Raw genomic sequence first — 26,223 nt, 5'->3', positions numbered from 1 at the left:
GTTTCTCTCTCTCATCAATGTTTCTAATTCTCTATCCCTCTCCCTTCCTCTCTGTAAAAAAAATCAATAAAATATATATTTTTTTAAAAAAACTTCATATGTCAAATTTGCTGAAGGTGTTAATATCATAGATATTTTTACACTTAAAAATGTTCAATTTTGCGCCAAAAAAAAGAGCATTTGCGGGAAGTTTTAATTCATTACTTTGTTTTGAAGAAAAGTGCTGCTGAACACTTTAGGAAGCTTATGGTGAACATGCTCCATCTCAAGATACTTGTGAACTCCGGTTTAAACGTGATGATTTCGATGTGAAAGACAAAGAATGTCCAGGTCAACCGAAAAAGTTTGAAGACAACTATTACAAGCATTATTGGATGAAGATGCATGTCAAACTCAAAAACAACTTGCAGAAAGATTAAACGTTGCTCAGCAAACAATTTCCAATAGTTTACAAGCAATGGGAAAGATTTTAAAGGAAGGAAAATGGGTGCCACATCAACTGAACGAAAGACAAGTGGAAAACCGAAAAGTTATCAGTAAAATAACTTGACTGATAGTACATGCACTTTCTGAGCAGCATTTCAAAACGTGCGAAGAAGTGGAAAATTGGGTGTCTGAATGGTTTGCCTCAAAACAAGAAAAGTTCTTTGGGACGGTATCCACAAATTACCTGAAAGATGGGGGAAATGTGTAGCTAGTGATGGACATTACTTTGAATAAAGCACCTTTGATGTTTCTCTTGAAATTGTGTTTTCTTTGATTACAAAATCTGCCATTATTAAGCGGTACACCTAGTTATTTCTTTGACTGACTAGCTTTGGAGGTAACTTTTTCCAGTGGCAGAGGGCTCTCTGGAAGAGAAATATAGTACCCTGGTGAAAAAAAGCCACTTACCATGTGTGCATTCTGGGGTGATATCTTCAAAGAAATACTGAGTTGCTTCAAAAGCAGAATCTGGCTCGTCTTGATCAGAGGATGGCTCTGGAGAGGGCGGGAAAGGTCATTCTCACACAGGCAGGGCCACCACTGCTGACCCTGCGCTGTACTCGTTAAAGAAGTGACCCAGGACAGGATGAGGCACTAATGGTACCCAGGTCGGGGAGGGTCACAACCTAAAGTTTTACCCTGTCTCTATGCTAGCGCCAACTCTTTCTCTAATTGTTTTGTTAGATAGATCCCAGCTGGAGGCCAACGTTGTTTAAAACTTACATTCTCATCCATCTTTCCTACTTGTTTCTGTCAGGGCTAGAACTACTGGCCCTAGCTTCAGCATCTCAGAGTCTCTGGAATTTCATGTGCTGCCAAATGCTAGTTATTCTTTCTCTCACAGAGACTGCTCTTTGCTGTCAACACAACTCACACTCTGACAGGCAAATGACTGCAGACTCAAGGAGCCGACTCAGGAAGTTACGTAGAGCGACATTACTCAGCTCATTCTTAGTGACCAGTGAGTGATTTTGTGTATCGAAAAGAGGCAAACAGGTCATGGTTACGTGCATGTGCCGCTGCGTGTGGCTCACTTACCAGGCAAGACATGCATTTTGTACAGGAGTTTGAGTTTCTCTGTGAGGTCCCCATGGCAGGCAGCACCTAGAATTCCAAAACACCAACATGAAATGCACCGTGTGTTAGAAACTCCTCCAGGCTTAGCATTCCCTGGAAAAGTCTACTTTTTACAAGTTGAAACCAAGACTCGAGGTCACAGAAGGTCTGGCCAGGGCATGCTTGGGTCAAGAGCTCTGGAACCAGGATTCCTGGTTTCAAATCCTTTGTACTTAATCTGTGACCTTGGGAGAGTCAGGTAGGAAACAATCAGAGGTCCACACCGAGCCCAAAGTACTAGAGAACGCTCAGTTGAAACTGACTCATTCAACATTGCACTTTGGGGCCAGTGTTCAGTCACGCAATCACCGACTTCCAGGTGCTTCCACCTTCTCCATTCACAATGAGGTATCTGTCCAATGACCAGCTGCGTCATGGCATCTGTGATGTGTTTAGCGACTCTTACCTCTCGGCAACACAACTGGAGATGGAGACACAGCTAATTCATGGCTGCTGATAGCAATCCCTTATTTCTAATTTCATTATAGACCATTTATTTGTTCAGATTTCTAGAGGGATCTTTCTGGGGATTGATATTAAAATTACACATCCATCTTCAGCAACTTTCATGTTTTAATTTTTAAAAACCTGAACAGAATTTCACTTTTCTGGCCAACTTGTCTGTCTCCATCACTGTACCTGACCCATGTGCCCGACAACAGCTCAGAATTCTCCCAGTCATGTGGGCGGTGGCTTGCTCTGCTCAAGAACTCCCTGCATTTTAAGAGGCTTTCGTATTCTTTTTCCACGTTTTCTCTCTTTTGGACTCTCCTTTATTGAAGATTTTGGAAAGTATTTTTCTTATTGGAGTTGACTACACTAAGTAAATTAAATACTTCTATTTATCTCTATCACATTCTATATGCAGAAGCTCTCTTTTTCCTCTTCCTTGTTCTTGTTCAAAGATAATTTTAAAAAGAACAACCCTTTTTCATAGACACCAATATAAGAGTAAGTTAGGATAGGGTCAAAGGGGTCTTTAGCCTTGTCTGGATTGTCTTACTTTTTTAAAAAGCCGAATACCTAAGTGTATTCTATGTGTACTTAAAAATTAATAACTCCTTCGCTAAAAAAACAAAACAAAACAAACAAAAAACACATCGTGTTTGCTGTCTTTGGCATGGAGTAATTAGGAAAAAATGAGCTTTTGAGAGAGCACTCATACGAACCCTGGGCCCAGCGTGTGCTAACTGTGCGTCCAGTTCAGTTCAATAACAGATAAATGTCCCAGCAAGTTACTTAACTTCTCTGAGCTTCCATTTCTTTAACTGAAAATGAGAAATCTAATAATAAGCACATGGTAGTAATAGTAACGGCACACACTGTGCCTCCAGGAGGCCTGGGTTTGAACTACAGCTTTGCCGTGTCCTTTAGGCACAGGACATGCACACGAAGCATGAGGGCAATGCCTGGCTCAGAGTCAATGCTGTGTAAATGTTAGACATCATGCTGCTATGACCTCAAAGGGCTGCTGTCTGGATGCAGTGATTAAGGACAAAGCCCACAGCATCAGAACAGTGCCTGCCTTTAACCAAGAACAGTTCCTGAATGTCCCCATATTTTTGAGTACTTTACACAAGTAATTTTTTCTTACCTAAGAGGACCTCATCTACACCTCTTCACCTTTTTAAAGACCATCAGCTTTCGCTGGCCTTCCAATCACTATTCTGAAAGATTCAGGGCACTTTTTGGAACCATGATTGGCTCTGTGCCTGCCACCTTCATCCTTCCTGGGCATGTCCTTTTAAAGTATGTGGCCCAAGGTCACCAAGTGGCACAATTAGGAAAAGAACATTTTTCCTTCTTATCTCATTCTGGCAGCCTGACAATGCCTGCTACACCCACAACTCCTATCTGTCGGCCAAGCTCAACTATGAGGTGGCCTTTCCCCTCAATGCCAAGTGAAGGAGAGTCCACTAGGATAGAGGGCAGCGAGCAGGTCAGACAGCAAGGCTGCCAGGCAGAAACCACACGCTGCTGGTGAGGGGTGGGTGTGCCTGCTCGTGAGCCGTGGTCCTTCCTCCCCGCTAACTCCTGGCTAACGAGAGAAAGGGCTGCCCTGCAGACTGCCGAGCTGTGTGCTTCTCTCAGGCCTTTACTAAAAACACCATGAAATGCTTCTTTGAAATTTAATGAAACATTTTATATGTAATAAAAATATATATTTTTTTTGGTCAAAGAAAAGCAATCTGCCCAAACACTTCTTTTTCTCCTGTAAAGTTATCACGGTCTGTGGTTTTAGTGTTGAGGCTGGCATTTTATTGTCTTGCGAATTCTGTGATTTTTTTTAACTAGCGATGGGCCTATCTAATGTCGAAGACAATGATTTAATAATATAGTATATCCGTGAGCTCAAAATGAGTTTTACACTCGGTTTGCAAGCCCTAACATGTGCCGCTCTGCCCTCTAACCCCAATCTTCTGAGGCAGTGAGGGCTGTGGCCCTGGGGCCAGCCAGCACTGCGCACCACGGGCGTGACTACCCGCCCTGCCCTCCCAGATCATGCAGCCACACCACATCCTTACTCAGCCCAGAGACAAACTCTCGGAAGTTAATCAGAGAGTCTCCGTTTTCGTCCAGTAACTGGAACAGGCGGGAGGCCAGCACGTCGGAGTGAGCTCCACAGGCCCAGGGAAAGAGAAGCGCAAACATCCCCTTGAACTGCTCGAAGTCAATGCGGTACTGCTCCAGGTAAGGCAGGCTGGGGTCGTGCCGGTCCAGCGCGTTGCTGCTCCCGCCCCAGTAGCAGCTGGTGAGATGTTCTGCCTGAAAACACAGAGGACAGGACGGTTCGGAGGACTCCGCCTCAGAGCAGGTGCCAGGGAAAACAGGCTTCTGGTCAACCCGTGGGCACCTCCTGGGGCACCGCTCTGGTCTCAGGGCTCCTCTGTCTCCTCCTCCTGTTCTATCTCCACCTGAACCCCTCTCAACCGCCCCAGCTCCATGGCAACCATCTCTGCAGTTAACACCGGGCAGGAAAGATCCGGTTCAGTTACTGGAGTAGGTGAAGAAAGAAAGGGAACCCCCACCCCAGTCTTCTTCCTCTTATGCACACCCTCCAAGCATTTTAAGAAATAACTCCCATGAAGATGAACTCTTTTTTTTTTATTTAAAAGAAATGAAGAGGCCAAAACCGGTTTGCCTCAGTGGATAGAGCGTCGGCCTGCGGACTGAAGGGTCCCAGGTTCGATTCCGGTCAAGGGCATGTACCTTGGTTGTAGGCACATCCCCAATAGGGAGTGTGTAGGAGGCAGCTGATCAATGTTTCTCTCTCATCGATGTTTCTAACTCTCTATCCCTCTCCCTTCCTCTCTGTAAAAAAATCAATAAAAATATAAAATAAAAATAAAAAAAAAATAAATAAATAAAAGAAATGAAGAGAATGTTAACCTGAAAAGCATCCGTCATTTAGGCCATGTGACCACTTTGTTCTCTGGGTGAGAATGACGAAGTCCAGGGCTCAAGTGGCCCACACGGGTCACCCAACCCGGCGCCAAAGCCGACCACAATGACATTCTGTGTCCCAGTTCATAATTTACTGTCCCATAAACCCTGGTCACCAAAATCACACAAACATCATCCTGGCCATGCAGCATTCAAGCTGCAAGCCGGGGGCCTCCTCTCTCACTCATCTGAAATAGCTTAGAGCAGGTAGGGGGAGGAGCCACTGCGGGGAGGAGAGGAGAGAGCTCCCTGTTTCCGTCCTTGGAAGACAGGCAGCCTCTCTCCTCCTGAGGTCATATTGATTGTGGAGGAAACAGATGCCTGCTCTAGGAAGACCGCAAAGATCACACATACAGAAAGGACCAGAAGAATCTGCCCCCCCTCCCCGCAGCCCCCCCCCCCCCCCACACACACACATTAGTGCTGGGTGGTAGGTGGGGGAGGAGATGGCCATGAAAACAGGGCTGCATTTTTATTCGATTCCCTGTTTTACTATTTCACTATAAGCATGTATAAATATTACCACAGAACAAAGCACTTTCAGAACAGTTCTTTCCCCCTCGCCCAGAGGTTCTGAAAAGGTGGGGAGGGAGTCTGTTGTGAGTGTGAAGCAATTCCATTTTGCTCTCACTTACAAAGGAGCAAAGACCAATGTCTTTATCGCAGTGGTGTACTGGGAATTGCAGCTAACAACCTAGAAAAGAGGGGAGGAGGAGTAGGGGTGAGAGGAGCAAGAAGAGGTGGAAAAAAGGCAAAACCAGGTTTTCTGCAATGTAGTCCTGGGGAATACTGGGAGGCTGTGGTAGTTCACCGGGGCTTGGGGGCGCATTCCAGGCTATGGGCGGAGGCAGGGGTGATGTCAGAGGAAGGAGGTGGAGGCTGAAGTCCCAGGGGCTGTACTGTACTCTGATCTATCACCAGTGATGCCCGTCTCTGGGTGGCACATGTTGGTGACACATCCCTGGGAGGGGTCCCCTTTACCTGAATGATGTCAGTGGATAAAGGTTACCCAGGGCATCCTATATAATAAAAGGCTAATATGCAAATTGTCCCCTCCACTGGGTGTTCGACCAGGGGGTGGGGTCGGCTGGCCAACCTCCCACATCCCCTCCCCCGTGCAGGCCCCGCCCCTGATAGGCCCCAATCAGGGCAGGCCGGCTGGAGCCCACCTGTGCATGAATTCGTGCATGGGGCCTCTGGTTTCCTCCTAACTAAGGCACCCATGGGACTTTGAAACCAGCCTGAATGTGGTAGACACACTCATGGCGCTCATAACCCTCAGGAAAGACAAGCTGTGAAGATCATCATCGCTCTGCTCTGGGCTGAATCCCACAGCCCATCATCTGGGGATGGGGCACAGAGATTGAAAAAGAACCGAAGTGATGAACTGGAAAGAGTTCAAAAGAAATTAGGGCAAAGGGGTTCTGGGCCACATTTTCCACCAAATCTGTGTCAAGGTGGCAGCCTTTCACCTTTCCTACCAAGTTTTTAGCCCAAAGCCCAACAGTATGTGCCTTGGAGAGGACGGCATCTTACCTTTGCAGCTGTAGGGACCCCCCAGAAGAGCTGAAAGGTCTGGTAGGGTGGGTGTCTGACACATAGTCATGTCTCCATAGCGTTTAATAAGTTAAAGCCAGTTAGTGTTCAAAGACTCAAGACAGAGTCCATAACTGAAGTTTTTATCTTGGTTGCACAGAGACTCCTTCCCATCCCTGCCACCAATGAGGGTCTTGGATTCTTTCTTTCTCGGGGTGGGGAACTCGTGTTTGTCAACAGACCCCGAGGGCAGGGTTACTGAGCGTCAGAAACGCTGGCTTTCTTCACGCACAACCTAAAGGCACGGAGGACACACCTTGTACCTGCAGGCGCACGGACGAGAGTGAAGGGTGCTCAGGTAAGAAGTGGCTCAACTCATCTCTGGAGCTGGGACTTCTCACCGCCAGCCCCGTCCCTCCTGTTCCAGGTGTCCCCCTATGTCGGCCTCCTCTTTCTAATGCATATCCCGTTCCATTATCTGTCCATGGTCTTGCTGCCTCCAGCTGCTACTCCCATTCTGTTTAGTTACCCCAAATCCTGGCCCTCTCTCCCCACTCCCCTGTGAGGCAGAGCTCTTCCCGGTCCTCAGAATCCCTTCAAAATCGGATCTCAACTGGATCATTATATGTTTTTGTTTTGCTTCGACTTGGATCATTATCTTTGTCCTTTAAGAAACAAAGAGGGACCCTTTTCTCATGGATAACCACTTACACCAAGCGATTCGCTGCAGGGCTTTAGTGATATGGGTAAATGGCACACTATGGAGACTTCACTTTCAAGTGCTAAATGGAGGCTGGTGGGGGCGCTGTTGTCCACTCTGTAGGTCACAGGGCTGTGTGGACAAAGCACATCACTAACCAGCTATGAAACCTCAGTCTCTCTGTGCCCACATCCAAAGCATGTAGAGTGTGTACCAGATTGATAATCACAATTTACTTCTGTTCTCAACATACATGTTTGGAGCACCTACCAGGGTCAGACAGTATGCCCGACATCAGTGAAACTAAAATAAATAGAACATCCCAATACAGCTATCACATTCTGATTCGAAATTCTATTCGTGTTCAACTCGGACCTTTATGTTTGTGCCTTTATGGTTTGTTCGCATACTCACTTTGGGCCGGGGATCAAACCTGTAACCCAGGTACTTGCCCTTGACTGGGAATTGAACCTGCAACCCCTTGGTGGGCGAGCCAACATTCCAACCACTGAATCACACTGGCCAGGGCTGTTCCTGTACTAACTTCACAGTCAAGTTTATTTCTGGCAGTAAAAGACACCGTATACAAGCTACCCAGTTAGAGATCGTGATAAAATTGGTACCTGAATAAAAGGCATCTTTTAAATTTTTTTCCTCTGTCAATTGCACATTTTCACCTAAAATGCTGATAATGATGGCTATGACTAAACTATTTTTTTTCTAAAGAAAAAAAAATATCTGCATTGCTTTACTTCAATAACATAGTATTTTCTGGTATGGGCTGAGTTACAAAATGGAAATCACAAAAATGTAGGTTCGAATGGAAAAAGACATGCAGGTTATGATTAGAATAATACATGAAGAAACTGTTTTGTGTACTTACAGCTGTAAACCTACTTTTGTGCACCCCTATAAAGTAGTAAGTCCAAGGAAATTGATAAAATATTATATGGACTAGAAGAAAGCTAACACATCCACTTTGAGTTAGAAGAATATGTTTATTTTTCATATTAGTATTCCATTTTTATGCTGTCAGCTCTATCTTCCTATTTATGCACACTGTAACTCACGCTTTCCCTTAAAAATGTAACAGAAAAATCTAGAATTCAATATTAAAGTGAATTTTTTAATCCCCTGAATGTACACAAATTTACTTTGAAACTCACCTTGAAAAGAGCATAAAGTTCTTCTAGTTCGTCGATGGTAAAGGACGTTTCTGTCACAATGGTTCGCACCTATAAAAAGAACACATACGAGTTCCATAAACTCCAATATGTCAGGTTGGGCAAGTTCCTGACTTTCTTCTAAGCCACCGCCCGTGTGTCAGCAGGGATTTCTGAGCCGACAGGCGTGAGGGGAAGGGGGGCGGGGGTAGGCCACAGGCTGGCTCTCCAGGGACTCACCACATTCCGTTTGGTGGTGTCCTCCAGCGTCTGGATCACCTTCAGTCTCTGTTTGAATCTCATCTGCTCAATCAAGTCTGCCCGGATCGTTCCAAATTTCTGGAAGAGAGCAAGACTGGCGTTTCTGAGAAACCTGCTAAAGCACCCAGTGTGGTGTCTGCAGGACCGACGGAGACACAATCCTGGTGCATATGAGCCGTCTGGAACGTTAGGACGCTCTGTTTTTTCAATGTCATATAAATGAAATGGCACAGAATGTTCTCTTTTGGCCCTGGTTCATTTCACTCAGCATGAGGACTGAGAGATTATCCAAATTGTTCATGTTCATGGCTGCTGAGTAATTTACTGTGTCCTGGGCCCTCCAGAAAGGTCACCTCGGTGTCTGAGCCCACCTGAGGCTGGGACTTCGTCTTTCCCTTCTGGATAACTCTACAGAACTGCAGAGCATCACCCACAGGTCCCACTCAGAGGAAAACTGTCCGTCCAATCGTCACTACAATCCCTCCCAGTGGGGTCTGGGGAGGGCACACCATGAGTGAGATTCTCCCCCTCGAGGCATTTATATGAATAAAGCTATCATCTCTCCTCACCAGAAATTGATGAGAAATTAGATCAACATATCAGAGCAACCTCCCGACAACTGGGGGGGGGGGGGGGTGTGCTTGACCAGGTCTCAGAGCTGAAAGTGCTCCAGTATCTCCCCTGCTTTTCTATTCTCCAGGCTGATTATCCGGGAGCACAGAAAGAAATGTGTGGCGAGCCTCTGGTGTCATGCGTCCATCCAAACCAGGTTATCATCGGCTCTGTGACGAGTGGCCCCATTCTGCAACTAGGGCAGTGACTCTCAGCCCTCCCTGGGCACTGGAATCAGCTGGGGAACTTTTAAAAAATGCTTATTCTGCCCTAACTGGTTTGGCTCAGTGGAGAGAGCGTCAGCCTGCAGACTCAAGGGTCCCAGGTTCGATTCCGGTCAAAGGCATGTACCTTGGTTTCGGGCATATCCCCAGTAGGGGGTGTGCAGGAGGCAGCTGATCGATGTTTCTCTCTCATCGATGTTTCTAACTCTCTATCCCTCTCCCTCCCTCTCTGTAAAAAAATCAATAAAAAATATATATATTTTAAAAATGCTTATTCTTGGCCTCATGCCAGAGATTCAGATAGAATTGGTCTGCAATTTATATTTTTTTAAAATTGGCTTACAAATTTTTTAAAGTGATTTGAAAGGATTGAAAGCCACCAAGTCTAAGGTTAAGTAGGGGGAAAAGATAAACCATGAGGAGTTAATGGGCACTGCGTGCTTGGAGCTCCACAAACCACCAGGTGCTATGAGACGCATGACACTGTGGTTCCTTCACCCTGAGCAGCTCCACTTTGTGATTCAAGACCAGATCGAGGGTCACGGGGGGCCAGAACCACCTAGCGGGGAAGCAGCTTCCCAATTAGGCCCAGCGATTCTAGAGGATTCACAGGGCTGGTTCTTCTCCAGGATGGTGCAGGGTGTTCTATGCGCCCTGGATTGAAGAGGATTGGCTTAGCTACTTCAGAGAAGACCTAGCACTTGGCATGAGAATAGGAAGTGAACTGGTGTGTGCAGGTCAACCTCCCCAGGTCTGCTCTCAACAGCCCACCTCAGTCCACCCCGAGTTGAATCTGAGCTGCCACTCAACCAAGTCTCAGGGTGGGAGTAAGAACTGGAGGGTGAGAACCTGTCATGCCATATGCTCCATGGTATTACAGCCAGCAGAAGTCACGGACCCCATTCAGGGTCCATCTCTGCAGCTCAAAGCTGTTAGCTGGGAGGTAGCTACTTGCTCCAGCAACTAGTTCTCGGCAGGTAAAAGGAAGCAGGTAGCCCCAGGGGTCAGCAAGGGAAGTGACACTCTCAGAGCGCTGTGACACTGAGCCAGGAAGCAAGTCTTACCTCATAGGAGGTTCGGATGAGTCTGAAGATGTCCACCTCGGGGTAAGGCTCTACGTCATCACTGAGCAGGGAGTGGAGGTGGGGAATGGGAGGCAGTGTGCTGTCTTTATTGGTCACGCTGTCTAAGTACCTGGAAGAAGAAACGAATCAGGAGGCGAAGTCACTAGGAGGCTACGCTGGAATTCTCCCATCACAGTTCACACATTTTCTGCAAACTCTGCACTTGGAAACAAAAGACTAGAATTTCCTTAATGAAGTCAAATTCCCTTAACTTCTAAAACAAAGCATAAGAAAATGAATACTCAGCCACCAAGAGAAGTGGGCATGATGATTACCACCCAGCCAATTAAGACTCATGAAACCCAGGGGGAAACTAAAGTAACAGGGAAGATCCAGATGTGATTTTCAAGGAGCCTTAGTACACTACCTTCCCAGCACGGTCATGGCCTCCCCGTCGTCCTTACAGTTCAACAGTTTGTCCACATTTGCGTCCAGCACCGCCAGGGCCAGCTGGAATATCACCTTGATGCCTTCATAGAAGAAACAGTCAACCACCACAACGGCACTCTCAAAGGGCATCACGCTGAGAAACAGGGTGAGGAACCAAGACAGGGAGATGGTGGAAATGACGCCCAGGTCCTGCATGCAGTCGTAGAGCTGGGGGACGTAGTCTCGCGCCAGCTCCTCGAAGACGCCCTGGTCCACCAGGGCACCTGCAGCAGAGGGCACAAGGGCACCTTCTTACTAACGCACCCCAGCGAACGAACGGCTCACAATTGATGCTGAGACGGGCTCTGTCTAACTGTACACAATCTCTATCGAATTCAGCCCTCTTGTTCCCATTGTGGAAAACTGGGGTCGTCTGAAACTTTCCTGCCTAATTGGTGGCTGGAAATTGTGTTCTAGCCGGCATCAGGGCTATAGAAACAAGCACCTTCTTGATGAGATGTGGAGGAAAAGGTAAGTACGTCCCCACCTACCACCTACCAACAACTCTGGTGTTGTAGTAGTCGGGAAGCATGCGCTCGCACAGAGCCACCAGGAGCCAGAAAGCCTCCTCCTCTTTGGCATAAAGCAGCAGCACTGAGGTGACGATATTCATGGCCTACAAGAACGAAAAGATGTCACCAAACACATTTTAACAAATAAGCAAATTTGTTAACCTAAACAATGACTGAATTAGTCTCACAGGGGCCAGCAAACTTCTTCTGGAAAAGGCCAGATGAAATATTTAAAGGCTTTGCAAGCTACACAAGCATATTCTTTGGAGTTTTATTTTGTCTACCTATCCTTTAAAAATGTAAAACCACCCAGCCAGAGTAGCTCAGTCATTGAGTGTCGACCTATGAACCAGGAGGTCACAATTGGATTCCTGGTCAGGACACATGCCTGGATTGCTTGCTTGATTCCCAGTGTAGGACACGCAGCTGATCAATGATTCTCTCTTATCATTGACTAGTGGCCCAGTGCATAAAATTTGTGCATTGTGGGGGGAGGGTTGTCCCTCAGCCCGGCCTGCGCCCTCTCCAATCTGGGACTCCTGCCGGTCAGACATCCCTCTCACATCTGCTGACTCCTAACCGCTCACCTGCCTGCTTGCCCAATCGCCCCTAACCACTCTGCCTGCCGGCCTGCTCGCCCCCAATTGCCTGCACCCCCCTTGCCGGCCTTCTCACCCCCAACTGCCCCCCCTCTTGCCGGCCTGCTTGCCCCCAACTGCTCCCCCCCACCGCCGGCCTGCTCTCCCCCAACTGCCCTCCCCTGCCAGCCTCATGGCCCCCAACTGCCCTCCCCTGCTGGACTAATGGCCCCCAACTGCCCTCCCCTGCCAACCTGATCACTCCCAACTACCCCCTCTGTAGGCCTGCTCTCCCCCAACTGCCCCCCCACTCCCCTCCAGCCTGTTCGCTCCCAACTGGCCCCCACTGCTGGCCTGCTCTCCCCCAACTGCCCTCCCCTCCTGGCCTGATTGCACCTAAGCACCTCTGCCTCGATTCGGCCACCATGGCTTTGTCCAGAAGGATGTCTGGAAGGTCTCCTGGTCTAATTAGCATATTATCCTTTTATTAGTATAGATATTTCTCTCCCTCTCTCCCTTCTTCCCTGAAATCAATAAAAATGTATATTTCTAAAAAAATGTAAAACCACTTAAATCATTTGCCTGTAAGTATTAAGGGTCTTCAGGAACACCAATACTCACTGAGAGAGACAGGCAAACCCTCATTCAAACACTTTGCCCAGAGGCTATTTGACAAAGCGTCTTAACCTATCCTAATGGTTTCCATAACCAGGTACACATGGCTTAAGGCTCTCCTCTGAGAACAATGAAACCCTTTAAACTTAAGAGTCCTGGCCTATTATTTCCATCTGGATAAGGAAGGTCCTGATAAGTACCGGTGACATACATTCTGGAGTGACCTGCTTTATTAAAAGATATTATCAGATAGCTCTTAGGGAGACAGTCTCAACTACTTTAATAGTCCTCTTAATTAAAAAGAGAATGATCAAAAGACAGATATGAACTCCATTCTATCAGAAGCCAACTAATTCCTGTACTTCTTTTGATCTAGAAACCAGTAATTGTTCATCAGATCTCTATAATATAAATGCCAAAAAAGGTCTAATAGGCTCTTTCTTGTAGTAAGTCTTACTCAATATTTTCCCAAGTGAAATCATTACTAAAATTCCACTTGAGAATTAACCAGATGATTCTAGGTCATGACATGACAGGCCTGGCCAGTTATCAAGTCAAGGTAAGTTTTTTTAAGGGTCTACTTTGTAGCAGGCTCTTGACTAGGTATTGGGGGGTGAAGGATGAGAGTTGATGGGGGGGACACAGTGGTAACAAGTTACACAGGACTTAAGCGTTGGTGTCAGAGAGACAGAATAAAGATGTGAAGGTTAATCAATTTGGGGGGTATATTTAAATTGTGCTATCAAATAAATAAAATGTGGTACAAGGAGACCTGCATTGTGTGTGTGTGTGTGTGTGTGTGTGTGTGTGTGTGTGTGTGTGTGTGTGAATTAAGCCTTTAGCTTTTAGGTGGATGGCCAGAGAAGGCCTCTCTAAATATGTGGCCTTTAAAACTTAAAGGTCACATTATCTTGGACCTTTCTCAGTTGTCGTTTGTGTAATAGTATCAGAGATCATTTTAGCTGCTATGTGGAGCAAGACTTTTTCAATCACATTTAGCATTTATTGTAATGTGTGCTGTATTACCTATAACCACAGCGTATAAAAGTTATATTCTCAAGGTCATGAGTGCTTAGGAGGATGCAGAGCAGGAGCACTGTGGGACCCAGAATGCATGAGCAGAGGCCTGGTGCTCAGGCACGCTCTCTGCTCCCCCAGGGTGAGGGTGCATCAGAGTGGCCACAGGGACTTTCTGAGGTCACCCGCTAGGTGGTGGTGACTAGTCAGGGCATTCTTGTCTCCTGGCTCCTCTGTGCAGTGCAGTGGTCCTCAACCAGGGAGCTTTTGCTCCGCAGGGGAAATCTGGCAAAGTCTAGAGACATTTCGATCGCCGCGCCTGGGAGGTTCTACTGGCACTTAGTAGCTAGATGCTGTCAAACATGTCATTAAACAGGAGTGTTATGGAACACCCTACAAAGCACAGGGCAGCCCCACAAAAAGAAGTATCCAGTCCACCATGCCAACACTGCCAAGGTCAAGAAACCCCGGTGCAGTGCAGTGATACCGCTGATGACCATAAAGTCTTCTTACTTCTTACTTACTAGCTAGTAACACAATTAGTACAAAGCATCCGTGACATTTACCTGGCAGTACCCTATGTTAGGGTTTCGAAAAGCATAAGCGGTTAAGACTCTCCTCAGAGCAGCAATGCCCATCTCATTCTGGAAGGCTGGGTGCTCCGGGAGGGAGCGGTGCAAATCTCTCTCGATCTCCTCCGTGGCGAGATTGTACTTCCCCATGGACTTCTCCACGAGGTCTTCGTAGTACCCAGGGTGCGTGGCCTTCTCATTGATGGCACCTGGGAAATACCAACAGCTTCCACGTCAAAAAGTGGGAGTCCTGTCCTTGGTCTGCAGCCTCAACTCACCCACCGAACCTCTTCACTTCCCCAGCCATTCAAAGGGCGCCTGTGAAATAACAGTAAGTCCCGGGAGGTAGAGTGGTGTGCTGCCGTCATGGCTGAGCCCAGGACATTGAGAGGGGTCTCCTGCCTAAGCTGCAACAGTAAGCTGGCTACTTACAAGCCCCATCACCTGGAGGGAGGTCGATAAGCCTAAAAACGGAGTTCTGAGCAGCCTCCACAAACCACCTGGAGGGGTCGCTGACGAGCAGAGGAGGGAGGTAGTCAGAGTAAGCCAGGCTGGGGCCCCGGCCCACCCTTCAAACACAGCAGCTCTGCTTTTACTTGATTGGGGTTTTCCTGAAGATTGCACTTGAAAAAGGAGATTTTTGCCTCTCAAAACAAGTTGAAAAAACTTTACTGAAATGGAAGCTCTGAGGGGCTTAAATAGCCATATTGAAGAGTATGAAGCCATTTGGAGAGGAGGTAACAGAATATGTGGAGGGATTTTTTAAATTGCTGGGGTGGTGAGGGCGTTCCCAGCAGTGGGGAATGGCGGCTATGGTTGGGAGCCCTCAGAGGCTGGGCAGGGGGTGCAGAGGTGGGCTGAGAGACTTCCATGTAAATTTTTTTTTTTTTACTTTTTTTTTATTGCTTAAAATATTACAAAGGGTATTACATATGTCTCCTTTTTTTCTCCCCTTGACCTTCCCCCAGCCTCCCCTACCCCCCAGTGTCCGTGTCCATTGATTATGCTTATATGCCTGCATACAAGTCCTTTGGTTGATCTCTTACCTCTCCTCCAACCCTCCCCCAACCTTCCTGCTGTAGTTTGACAGTCTAAAATTTTTTGAAGACAGAAAAACCCTGTATTCAAATATCTAAACCTAAACATAATTGTATGTACTTTATGTAAGTATAAACTATACTTTCCTATACGTTACATAAATATAATTTATATATAAGTATAAAGTATATATATACTAGTACATATGATATATATACAAACTATGTACACACATATACATTATGTAATGTGTACATGTGTATGTGTGTATATATGAATACAGATATATATATGTGTATATATATATATATATATATATATATATAATGTATGTATGTATATTCATTTGTATTTTACTATTTAGAAATTAGAGCCCGTACTGACCCAGACCTTGTCCCTGAAGGTCACCCAGAGAGCCCAGCCTTACCCTCACACTTGCCCTGGAAAAGTCTGTGGGACGGCTACTTAACATTGGCTTTAGCTCTGTCCTCCAGGGTGATCTGCCAGGCTGACTTGCCATTTAACCTGCACTTCCCTTCACAGTGGGGTCAGAGCCAGGTCCCTGCGCAGAGTCCCTAAGGGTCACGGGAAGCAGGTGGGGCTCCCCTGCTAGGAGCTGGGCTCTCTCCCGATGGGCAAGCTGGCTTCCACATGAACCCCACCCCCGGCGGACAGGCTGAAAATGGGGGCTGTTTTATACCCAATCGAGGTGGCCTGTAGGCCACTCACCCTCTGGCCTCCTGTGGCTCACCACAGTTAGAGAAAATGCTGTGCCTAAATGTCTCTGCAACAGAGTGCTGTGCGCACCGCTTCCTGGTGCTCCTCTCCAGTCTCATTTTCATCTGAGCCGTGCTATAAATAACTCCCAATCTGAGTAAGGAAGATGAAAATGGAGTTTTCTGATTACTCTGCCAGCGATTTGAATCAGGTTGTCAGGGAGACTAGTTCGCCAAACCCCCAGGAAGGCGGAAGACTGGACAGTCAGGGTCCTCGTGGGCTGGGTTTGTGATTAGAGAGAAGTTGACTCAAATTTGAGTTTCTAAATGAGGAGCTCTGGCTGGTCTACTTAAGGACGAGAAAAACAAGACCTGTAAATGAGGATATAACAAGCAACTTTTATATAAAACAGGTAAAGCCAATTATTTTCCAAGATCCTATCTGTCCTTCTGACATCTCATTATGGGCAATCACCATTTACATCTGCTTTTAGAAAGAGCTATGAGGTTTGTGGGAGGTTTTTTTCAGACTTTGCTGTAAGTCTGGAAACTCTTAATTTTATGTTATTTTTTAAATGAAAGGCTTTCATAATAGCACTAGAGTAGGACCATCATGGGTTCAAATAAAAATATTCACATCCACCTATTTAGAATGATCACATTTCAGGCCTCCACCCAAGCACAGCACCTGACCTATATAGTCAAGGCCTTGATGTTGTGAGGGACAAAGGTGGGAGGATGGAGCTGGGAGGACCTCTGGGCTCAGGGCTCCCAGGTTTGACCTGACTGGGTTATGTTTGGGCATGAGCATGGCTTGGATCAGGAAAGGTGGATACTTCGGTCCCACGGGTGCATGACCTGTCCCCTTCTGACCTTCCCAACATCTCCATCTTGGAGGAGAAGTGTGATCTGTGCAGACTCTGGTCTCTGCTCTGTCTCCAGGGATAACCAGTGAATTCAGTCGGTGGCAAAATCAAGGACACAGCTTCCTTACTCCTCCTACCCCCTCCCTCTCCACACCAATGACTCTTCTGCCCACACGCTGTCACACTTCAACATAATCGATGACACAGCTGGGGAAGGAAAAGGACTCTCCAAACCACAGAGGATGATACTCTAGTCCTTTGAGTTCTTTTTCCCCCTAAATAATGTCAGTAAACAATGCATGAGGTTATCAGGACTCAAAAGGGGTGGCTTCCACAGTTGGGTCACTGAATACGTGTCCTGTATTTTTATTAAGGGACTTCAAGGCTCTGGCCAGGAAAGACTTAGCTCTGCATTGGGTTTGCATCATTGAGAGAACTCTGATGCACGACAGAGGGCGACGGGGAGGCCCGGGGTCCCGCCCAGCCCTCGTACCTGAGAGCAGCAGCCAGAGCTCGCCCCGCATGCTCTCTGGGATGCCCTTCAGCACCAGCTCCCGAGTTTTTTCTGTGCGGTACATGCAGATCCCTTGCCCGTACTCGGCAAAGTGAATCTTCCAGGCTTGCTCTTTCAAAAACTCCTTGGCCTGAAAGGGATAATGACACATGACGACATCCCAAAGGACTTTCAGGATGGTGAGAGGTCCCATGGAAAGTGTGAACACTGCCCCTTGCGAGCGGAGCTAAGTTCTGGACAGAACTTGTGAGAAGGCAGGACTCAGACATTCTGGCCTCCTCCCTAATTGGGCCCATCTATCACGTCCTGCGGTCCTGTCACGGCGCCTTCTGGCCCCGAGTCAGAATTCTTCTTCCCTGAGACAGGTCAGCAGAATGCAGATGATAGTAATGGCTTTACGCCCCTGCCTCCAAGTTCAAGTAAGTTTTTAAATGTGCACTAAGAACTTACATGATGGGTTGACTTAAACAGTAGTGAGATCAAGACCAAAAAAAAATGTCACCTATACCCTCTAGAACTCGTCGTCATCCATGAAAAGCCACTCTGAAACCTAATGACACATTTAGACAAGATCTGCTTTACTTACAAGAAAATATCTATTTACATAGATATGAGTTCACTTTTATTTAAAAAAACTAGAGGCCCCGTACATGAAATTCATACACAGGTAGGGTCCATAGCAGCTGCTGGCTGCCGGCCGGGGCCTCCCTTCCCTGGCTGCTGGCTGCTGGCCAGGGACTCCCTTCGCTCCATGTCGCCCCCTGGTGGTCAGTGCACATCATAGTGAGTGATCGAACTCTTGGTTGGTCGAACTCCCAAGAGGACACTTTGCACATTAGGCTTTTATATATCTGTAGACTAGAGGCCCAATACACAAAAATCGTGCAAGGGACTCGGCTCCTGCCACCGCAGCAGCGGCCACCTCTGCCTCGGCCCTCGCAGCCCTGGCTTCGTCTGGAAGGTCATCCGGTCTAATTAGCATATTATGCTTTTATTATTATAGATATTTTAAAATGGTAATTATCTATTATAGAAAGTTTCGGGGAAGAGCAGGAGGGACCCACCAATTTTGGATTGAATTCCTCGGGAGACCGCCGCCGATACATGGTCATCAGGGTCTGTGTGGCCGTGGGGACACTGTTGCCATTTAGGTTAAACTGGCGCTCTCCCTCAGAGTCCGAGCTGGAGTTTTTCTGGGGGCTGGAGGAAACGAGGCTGCTCGGCCGAGAGTACACCTGCAGTCGCAGAGAGGAACGAGACACTTAAGGTTTGGGCAGCAGCCCTTCAGCGTCCTCTACAGATAACAAAAGCCATGCCACGGTTCAAGAAGTTTCTTGCTTTGTGAAGAAAGAGAAGAATGGCAGCAAGCCAGCATTTCGGTGCATGGGCTGTAGGCCTTAGAACGTCAATCCTCAAAATAGGTTTTCCCTGTATTTCGGCTGTATTTTTGCAACAAACTGATTGGCCATTTCTCTCTCGGATTAGCATGTGTGCAAAGCGTGCTGTGGTTGCACCATCTGCTTATGGGATGGCCCCACTCCCCTCCTCTCCAGTTTCTGGTGTCTCCAAAATTCCCACAAAAGCTTGGGGCAGGTGACAGGGGCAGAGATGTTACTTGTGAGCTCATCGCCTTTACAATATGCTTTAGCTGCCAGTAACTCGCACTGTTACTTGAGCGAGTGACATATTTTTATGGGCTCCAGATTCCCTGGATATTGGTCCAGGTGTAATTCAAGAAAGACACAATATATATCTAATCATAATAAAATAAAATCATCATAATGATGTTGTATTTCAGGTTTGAGACTTCATTTAGTGACCTCTGTACCATTCCCAACAATGTCACTATATGGACCAGAGTCACTTGCTGTGTAACCAGGACAAATGACTTCATCATTCTTCAACCATAAAATAAGAGGATGAGGTGAGCTATCTATAAGGTTCTGCCCAACATTATGGTCCCAAATACAAACACTATGAGATTTAAATGAGATATTGCTCTGGGCATCAGGGTAGGTGGTGTGTCTTAGCACAGCTGCCAAGCTCAAAGGTCAATCAAAACAGGCAAGCAGGTGAACCAAAACACCCCAGGTGTCTTCCACAGACCTCATCGTCCGAGCTGTTGTAGCTCCCTGCAAACTCTTTGTCCGAGTATATTCTGGAAGTCGTCTGCTGCAGGAAGTCAGAGATCCTCTGCACCAGAAAGTCTCTGTCTTTCAAGTTGGCAAACAGGAAGGTCATCCTGTTCCTGGTGCTGATGGACAGAGGACTGGGGAGGACGCTGGAGCTGTCTGCCTTTTCTACAATCGTCACCTGAAAAGAAACAGGAGACAAAGAGCATGACTTCGCAGGGAGTCCCCAACGGCAGCCCCTGAGCAGCACTAAAGAAGGGTCAAAGCACTCTTACGATCTATAGCAGTGATGGCGAACCTATGACACGCGTGTCAGAGGTGACACGGGAACTCATTTTTTGGTTGATTTTTCTTTGTTAAGTGGCATTTAAATATATAAAATAAATATCAAAAATATAAGTCTTCGTTTTACTATGGCTGCCAATATCAAAAAATGTCTGTATGTGACACAGCACCAGAGTTAAGTTAGGGTTTTTCAAAATGCTGACACGCCGAGCTCAAAAGGTTCGCCATCACTGGCCTATAGGAACCATGCTTGTTTTATTGAGGCAAATTCAGATTCTTTGACTCTGTCCCAACCAAATCAAACAGCAAATCAGGCTGGAGCTCATACCAGAAGTTTAGAACCATCTTGCTGTTTTTTTCTAAACCGTTTCTTCTCAGCTGAGGGTGAATTTACGCCCCAGGAGACACTGGGCAACCTCTGGAGGCGTTTTTGGTTGTCACAGTGGAGGGTCCGGCTGGCATCTGGTAGGTCGAGGCCATTTGTCTCTCCGATTAGCACATGCAGAGCATGTATGCTGCCAGACATGCTACAGTGCACAGGACGGCCTGCCCCCAGCACAGTCCAGCCCAGGGCGCTCACAGTGCCAAGGCGGAGAAACCCTGCGAAGGAATTCTCTGATTTTCATTAAAATTTCATGGAGCCATCAAGGAGAGGACTCCTAGCGGCTGCATTATGCACCTGAGACAGAAAACAGTCCCGATGCCGGTTCCTTTCACCACGCTCCCTGTTGGGGTGGTTTTCAGGACACAGGCAATCCTTCAGCCGGCTCCCTCGGCCTCCGGCTTTGCAGGCTTCACTCAACTCTGAACAGACATGACGTCAACGGCTAACTGCAGCCCCATCTGCACTAGGGGACGGTGTGGTGGGGGGGGGGGGGTGGAGAGAAGTACAGAAGGGAGACATCTGTTTTAGCTCTGAGCTGAAGACATACATTTGGTGGTTTATAATAGGATTTTCATCAACTGGAAATTAGAATAAGCGCATTAGAACGTTTTCTCTTTAGCACGTTAGGGGAAAAACCTCAAGGCAAGCCCTAGACCAGTGGTGGTTCTCAACCTTGGCTGCACATTAGGATCACCTGGGAATCTTTTTAAAATCCTGATTTCTGGGCCTCCTCCTCCGGAAATTCTGTTTGTTACTAATGTTGTGGCCCCACCCCATCACAAAGAAACAGAATTTCTGGAGGATGAGGCCCAAAAATCAGGATTTTAAAAAGATTCCCAGGTGATTCTAATGTGCAGCCAAGGTTGAGAACCACTGCCCTAATGGCTTAATTGCGGTGATGCTGACTATATAATTAAAGCGCCCCTACCCCTCTTCATTCTACTTGCAAGCAGTTTAGATAGGTCCAACCTTAACCTCTTCATCAGCATTTTCATGTGAAATAATACACTTTCCTTCAAAGCAGCTCTTTAAAAACTTTTCTCTTCCTTTCAAGGCTAAAATACCTATTGGCGCTGCCTAAAAGGTTCACAGCCCAAGTGCAAATGGCCATGACCAGACTGGGATCCGTCAAGGGACCAACTGCAGGACCCGACATCTACGTCCGGTCCCATAAACGCACACGGTTAGGTATACGTATTCCAAAGGAATTCTCTGCAGTTCCTGGAGCTGCACATAAAAACGTTCTCTTTTCCTGAAAGCAAAGAGTCTAGAGAAGCAGGAAAAACCCTCCTCGTCATGAACAGGATTCTCCCATGGCACTTAGGGGAAAAGTTAAACAAATGCCCCCAAGAAGGTGAGCAAACACATTAAGAACCGTATGCCATATATGCCAGGTCCCTTGATACAGCAAGGATGGACCGGCTCCCGGCACAATGCCTGTTTTTAAAAGACCTATAAAAGCTCACAACAAATTTATTTCTGGGCACCAGGTGTCAGAATTAAGTGACAGACGCCAAGGGAATTAAAGGTTCAAGCTCTGTACCTAACACCCAGAGAGCCATGTGGATCTTGATCAAGTCCAAGAGGAAAGTCCTTTATCTGGCTTGGATCATGAATACAGAAGCAACCAGCAACCCCCACATAAAACCTATGAATGCTCGCGCAACATGGGTTACAAAATATTGTCATCAAATGAATTCTAATAGGTTTGTATCCTGTGAGCTTTGTGCCTCCAGGAAAGGGTACTGGCTACCTTCGAGTTTTCTACAATTTACTGAAACGCATTTTCATTACCTTGGGTTATAAAGTAGACTGGAACTTAATCAAATCTCAGAGTTCAATATGGAATTCACAAGAAAATTTATGACTAAAAGGGGGTGGGGGGCCTTCATCTGGAATCTCTATCTAATAAGGAATCTGATCATTTCACTTTATCCTCTGGCTTTGCTGCCTCAGAAGTTTCTTCAAAATCTACAGCAACGTGCCCTAACCAGTTTTGCTCGGTGGTGACAGCATCAGCCTACGGATTGAAGTGTCATGGGTTCGATTCTGGTCAAGGGCACGTACCTTTGCTGCAGGCTCCATTCCTGGCCCCATGCATGCAGGAGGCAACCAATCAATGTGTCTCTCTCACATTGATTTTCTCTCTCTGTGTCTCTCCCTCCCTTCCATTCTGAAATTCAATGGAAAAAATATCCTTGGGTGAGGATTAACAACAAAAAATCTACAGCAACCTGATTCTGTGTAATCACTGACCATCTGTTACTCAGGTGTACCTTAAGTCTAGATGTGGAATATACGTTAATAATCTCCAGTCAATTCCTAGTCCAGCTAATGCTAATATGTCCATTCCAAACAGGACTGAACGTTCCCATGGAGGCCCTTGCTAATCCGTCAGCTTAACTCAGTTCCTAAAGGTACACAGTCCACGGAGAGACCACTCTCTACTCAGACAGATTCCGGAAAGAGGGTGGGGACGTGGGGGCCCCACCCCTCAGCTTTGTCATTATCGTTACCAGAAGGTAATAAAAATTACATTAAGTCCTTTTGCTTCTTCCATTAGTGAGGGTTAGGGCTCCACTGTTAATATCTCTCCGAGTTTCCCCGGGTTAAGGGAAGGGCACTGCCATTTCACTGAGCTGCATTCCTCCAACCCAAACAGGCTTTATTTCTACATGCTGCCTCCACTGCTGTCCCTGCTCCGATTCACCCCGAAATACGGCTGAGCTACCTCTGCCCTACGCCCTGTTCGGAAACTAGCGAGGGGAAGACGGGCTGAGAATATCAGTCTCCATTCTCCCAACGCCCCTGGCTCTCATTATTGTATTGTAATCGCACTAACACGTAAACAGAGCTGGCTGGACCCAAAGCCTTGGCAGATTCTGAACAGGAGAGAGTAGATGCCCCAGCAGCGCCTCAGCCCTTCTCTGCTCACTTCCCTCTGGTTCAGAGAGTGGTGCCTCGCTCAGATTCACAAACGGCACCGCCATGGTACATTCTTAATCCCAAGATGGCTTTCCCTGGCCATTTCAGGTCGCTCTGCTTTCCTACGCTCAGGCAGTACTTGATGAAGAAAATCAGTTAGGAACAGTTTATTGGCAAAGAAGGTAAATTGGCTGGGAAAGCTTTAAAATCCACTTCAGAACTCACCACCAACAAAGTATCTTGGCCTCAGAAGGTATCATGATACCGGTTAGCTCATCTTATAAGAACTAGATGTGCCAACTGCCTGACATTTTCCATTCTTTTCAGTCCACCAATTCAGCTTCCAGGACTTTATAATTTAGGGAAAATGATACATATGATTGGGAGAAAACTAAAAATAATGCAAAGGTCCAATCATAGGTAACTGAATATATAAACTATATATCCACTGAACGAAATAATATGCAGTCATTAAAAATTATATCGCAAAAGAATATTTAGTGATACAGGGAGAAGTTTAAGAAAAATACTCGCTGTTAAAGGAAATAAGCAAAAAATAAAAATTCTCTTTGCTTTTTAACTGAATGACATCACTGATATATACACAACAAAGCAGAGAAGAAACCTGGAGAACAGTACAGTGGAATGTTCACAGTGGTTGTCTTTGAATGGTGGGATGAATTTTGTTTTTTTCCTATTTGTCTATACTTCTACATATTGTCTGTAATGGCGGTGCATTATTCTCAAAAGAAGAAAAATGCTTAAATTATTTTTTAAAAAGAAACGAAGGCAGAGGGAAACTTGAATCCTCGACTACAGAGAATCTTAACAAAGGGTCCATTTTAATAACCAACGCTTCTAACCACCTTCACTTCTAGAACAGGGCCAGGGGAGGGTGCAAGTTTCCAGGTTAGAAACTGCAGGACTGCCAACCCTTGATGCCCTAACCTGGAGCTCCCTGTCAAGCCCAAACCTCAAGCCTGGCTTCCACAGGAGCACCCTGTGCAGACACAACAGAACCCGCCTACACCCACATACAGTACAACTGCTTCTTCGTCTTGATTGTACATGAGAACCAGCCTGGGACCTGATTACAATGCAGATTCTAGAACTCGCAGAGATTCAGACTGGGCAGATCTGGGCTGGGCTCAGCCCTGGCGCTTCCAGTGCAGGGAATCAGAGGGCCAGATCTGAACACTTGGCTTTTGGATTCACAACCGAGGCCGTGTCCTTCAGATGAAGCTGCCCTCAGGCTGTGAGCCAGGTGGAATAACTACATTTTCCAGTTTCTGATTCTGATGCTTTGATATCTTGGGGCCTTGCAGACCCTGGTAGGACCCCCCTTCCAGAGTTCCAGAGACTCACCTGGAACAGGCCTTGCCTCTGCAAGCCAACCCATCCAGAGCCCACAGCCCAACCACCTCCTCTATCCAGCTCTCACTCAGGCTCGCTGTTCACAGGCCCTCATTGCCCTGGGGCCAGATACCAGATAACTAGGAACAGCGCCTACACCCCAGAATCCATTGCGATTATTCAAACCAGCCTGCTTACCCTGCCTCTTCTGTTCCTTCCCTTGGAGACCACAATAAAGACTCCGACACACAGTCTCCCCTGCTCCCTTTGCCTGCCTGGTGCTTAGCCAAGTGGCCCCCATGGTCCCTCCCAGTAGGATCTGTGAGTCTAAATCTACCTATCTTTCTTTTTTAAAATTTTTATTGTACTTTCACTTATTTATTCATTTTTATTGACTATATTGGGGTAACACTGGTTAATAAAATCATATAGGTTTCAGGTATACACTTCTATAATACATCATCTGCATACTGTTGTGTGTGTTCACCACTCCAAAGATAGAATCTATCTTTCAATGGCAGTCACCTCCTGACCCGTGGGCCTCACCAAACCTGAATAAGAACGAGATCTCCACGTAAAACACTAGGCTGCCATTGGAAGAACTCTCTCAGGTCCCACCGTCACTCAACACATGAAAGGGTGGCAGGTGCCACCAAAGAATTACGAACATTCACTTACGGTTAAAAGCCAGCCAACTTCTGGTAAATATATTCCTGGTCCACACAGAAAAGTATCACAACTGAAACTTAGAAATCCATTTCACCTGAGGCTTACCTCCCGCAGTGGGATAATGAGGCTACACAAGTTTTCCTCCTTGCTGGTAAAGCAGATGTAATTTGTGGACACAAACATTTGCCCCAAAATGTGCATTTTGTTAAATGGGGTCCAGAGGGTGCAGTCTGTGTGGCCGTCTAATTTCTCATCTTTGGGCAGCCGGAAAAGTGCACGGTACCTCTCACTCTTGGCCCTGGCGTCAAGATCGCTGGAAAGCAATAATAATAACTCACATCACGCAAAAGAAATGTTTCAATGTCTTCTAAATCAGTGGTTCTCAACCTGTGGGTCGTGACCCCTTTGGGGGTTGAATGACCCTTTCACAGGGGTCGCCTAAGACCATCGGAAAACAAACACATATATAATTACATATTGGTTTTGTGATTAATCACGATGCTTTAATTATGTTCAATTTGTAACAATGAAATTGGGGGTCACCACAACATGAGGAACTGTGTTAAAGGGTCACGGCATTAGGAAGGTTGAGAACCACTGTTCTAAATGATGCAGCCACGGAGGGTTCCCAGCCCACCTGTCCCCTCCTCGATCTTGCTGGACTTATCCCTACCTTCTTGGCTTACTATTGGCGCTAATGCCAACCTATGACCCAAAGCCATAATAAAATTATCTTAATATAGTTAGATCCCTTCTGTAGTCAGTTTATAATCAATATCTTAAAATGTTCAAGAGTCTTAGGAAACTAGGCCTGCACAGGAAATTCATTCAAATCGGCCGAGAGACAGCTGGTATCTCAAAAAACTCCTTAGTTGGGACACTCGTTAAGTCAAGGCCCCACTGTAATTTCTAAAGAGACTGTTACATTTACACGTATCCAGAGCCACTTAA

At 46.6% G+C, this 26,223-nt stretch overlaps 1 protein-coding gene across 2 annotated transcripts in view; it reads right to left on the bottom strand.

Moving 5' to 3' along the window:
• The window catches only part of TBC1D9 (TBC1 domain family member 9), an 84,382-nt gene that overhangs the window by 6,690 nt on the left and 51,469 nt on the right, over positions 1-26,223 (bottom strand). The window contains exons 6-18 of one of the 2 annotated variants that reach the window (XM_059697972.1): positions 25,378-25,585; positions 19,630-19,836; positions 18,588-18,758; positions 17,503-17,653; positions 14,384-14,598; positions 11,594-11,711; positions 11,034-11,319; positions 10,607-10,736; positions 8,686-8,784; positions 8,449-8,517; positions 4,128-4,368; positions 1,525-1,590; positions 895-981 (exon numbers count right to left, since the gene is read on the bottom strand). In XM_059697972.1, the coding sequence (XP_059553955.1) occupies positions 895-981; positions 1,525-1,590; positions 4,128-4,368; positions 8,449-8,517; positions 8,686-8,784; positions 10,607-10,736; positions 11,034-11,319; positions 11,594-11,711; positions 14,384-14,598; positions 17,503-17,653; positions 18,588-18,758; positions 19,630-19,836; positions 25,378-25,585 (2,048 nt within the window). The remainder of the gene's footprint in view (positions 1-894; positions 982-1,524; positions 1,591-4,127; positions 4,369-8,448; positions 8,518-8,685; positions 8,785-10,606; positions 10,737-11,033; positions 11,320-11,593; positions 11,712-14,383; positions 14,599-17,502; positions 17,654-18,587; positions 18,759-19,629; positions 19,837-25,377; positions 25,586-26,223) is intronic. The other variant, XM_059697973.1, reaches the window with a different exon arrangement.

Source organism: Myotis daubentonii, chromosome 5 (genome assembly GCF_963259705.1).
Source record: "Myotis daubentonii chromosome 5, mMyoDau2.1, whole genome shotgun sequence".
In the NCBI taxonomy this organism is placed as follows: Eukaryota; Metazoa; Chordata; class Mammalia; order Chiroptera; family Vespertilionidae; genus Myotis; species Myotis daubentonii.
The sequence above is the reverse complement of the archived record's forward strand: the minus strand, read 5'-3'. Positions and strand labels throughout refer to the sequence as shown.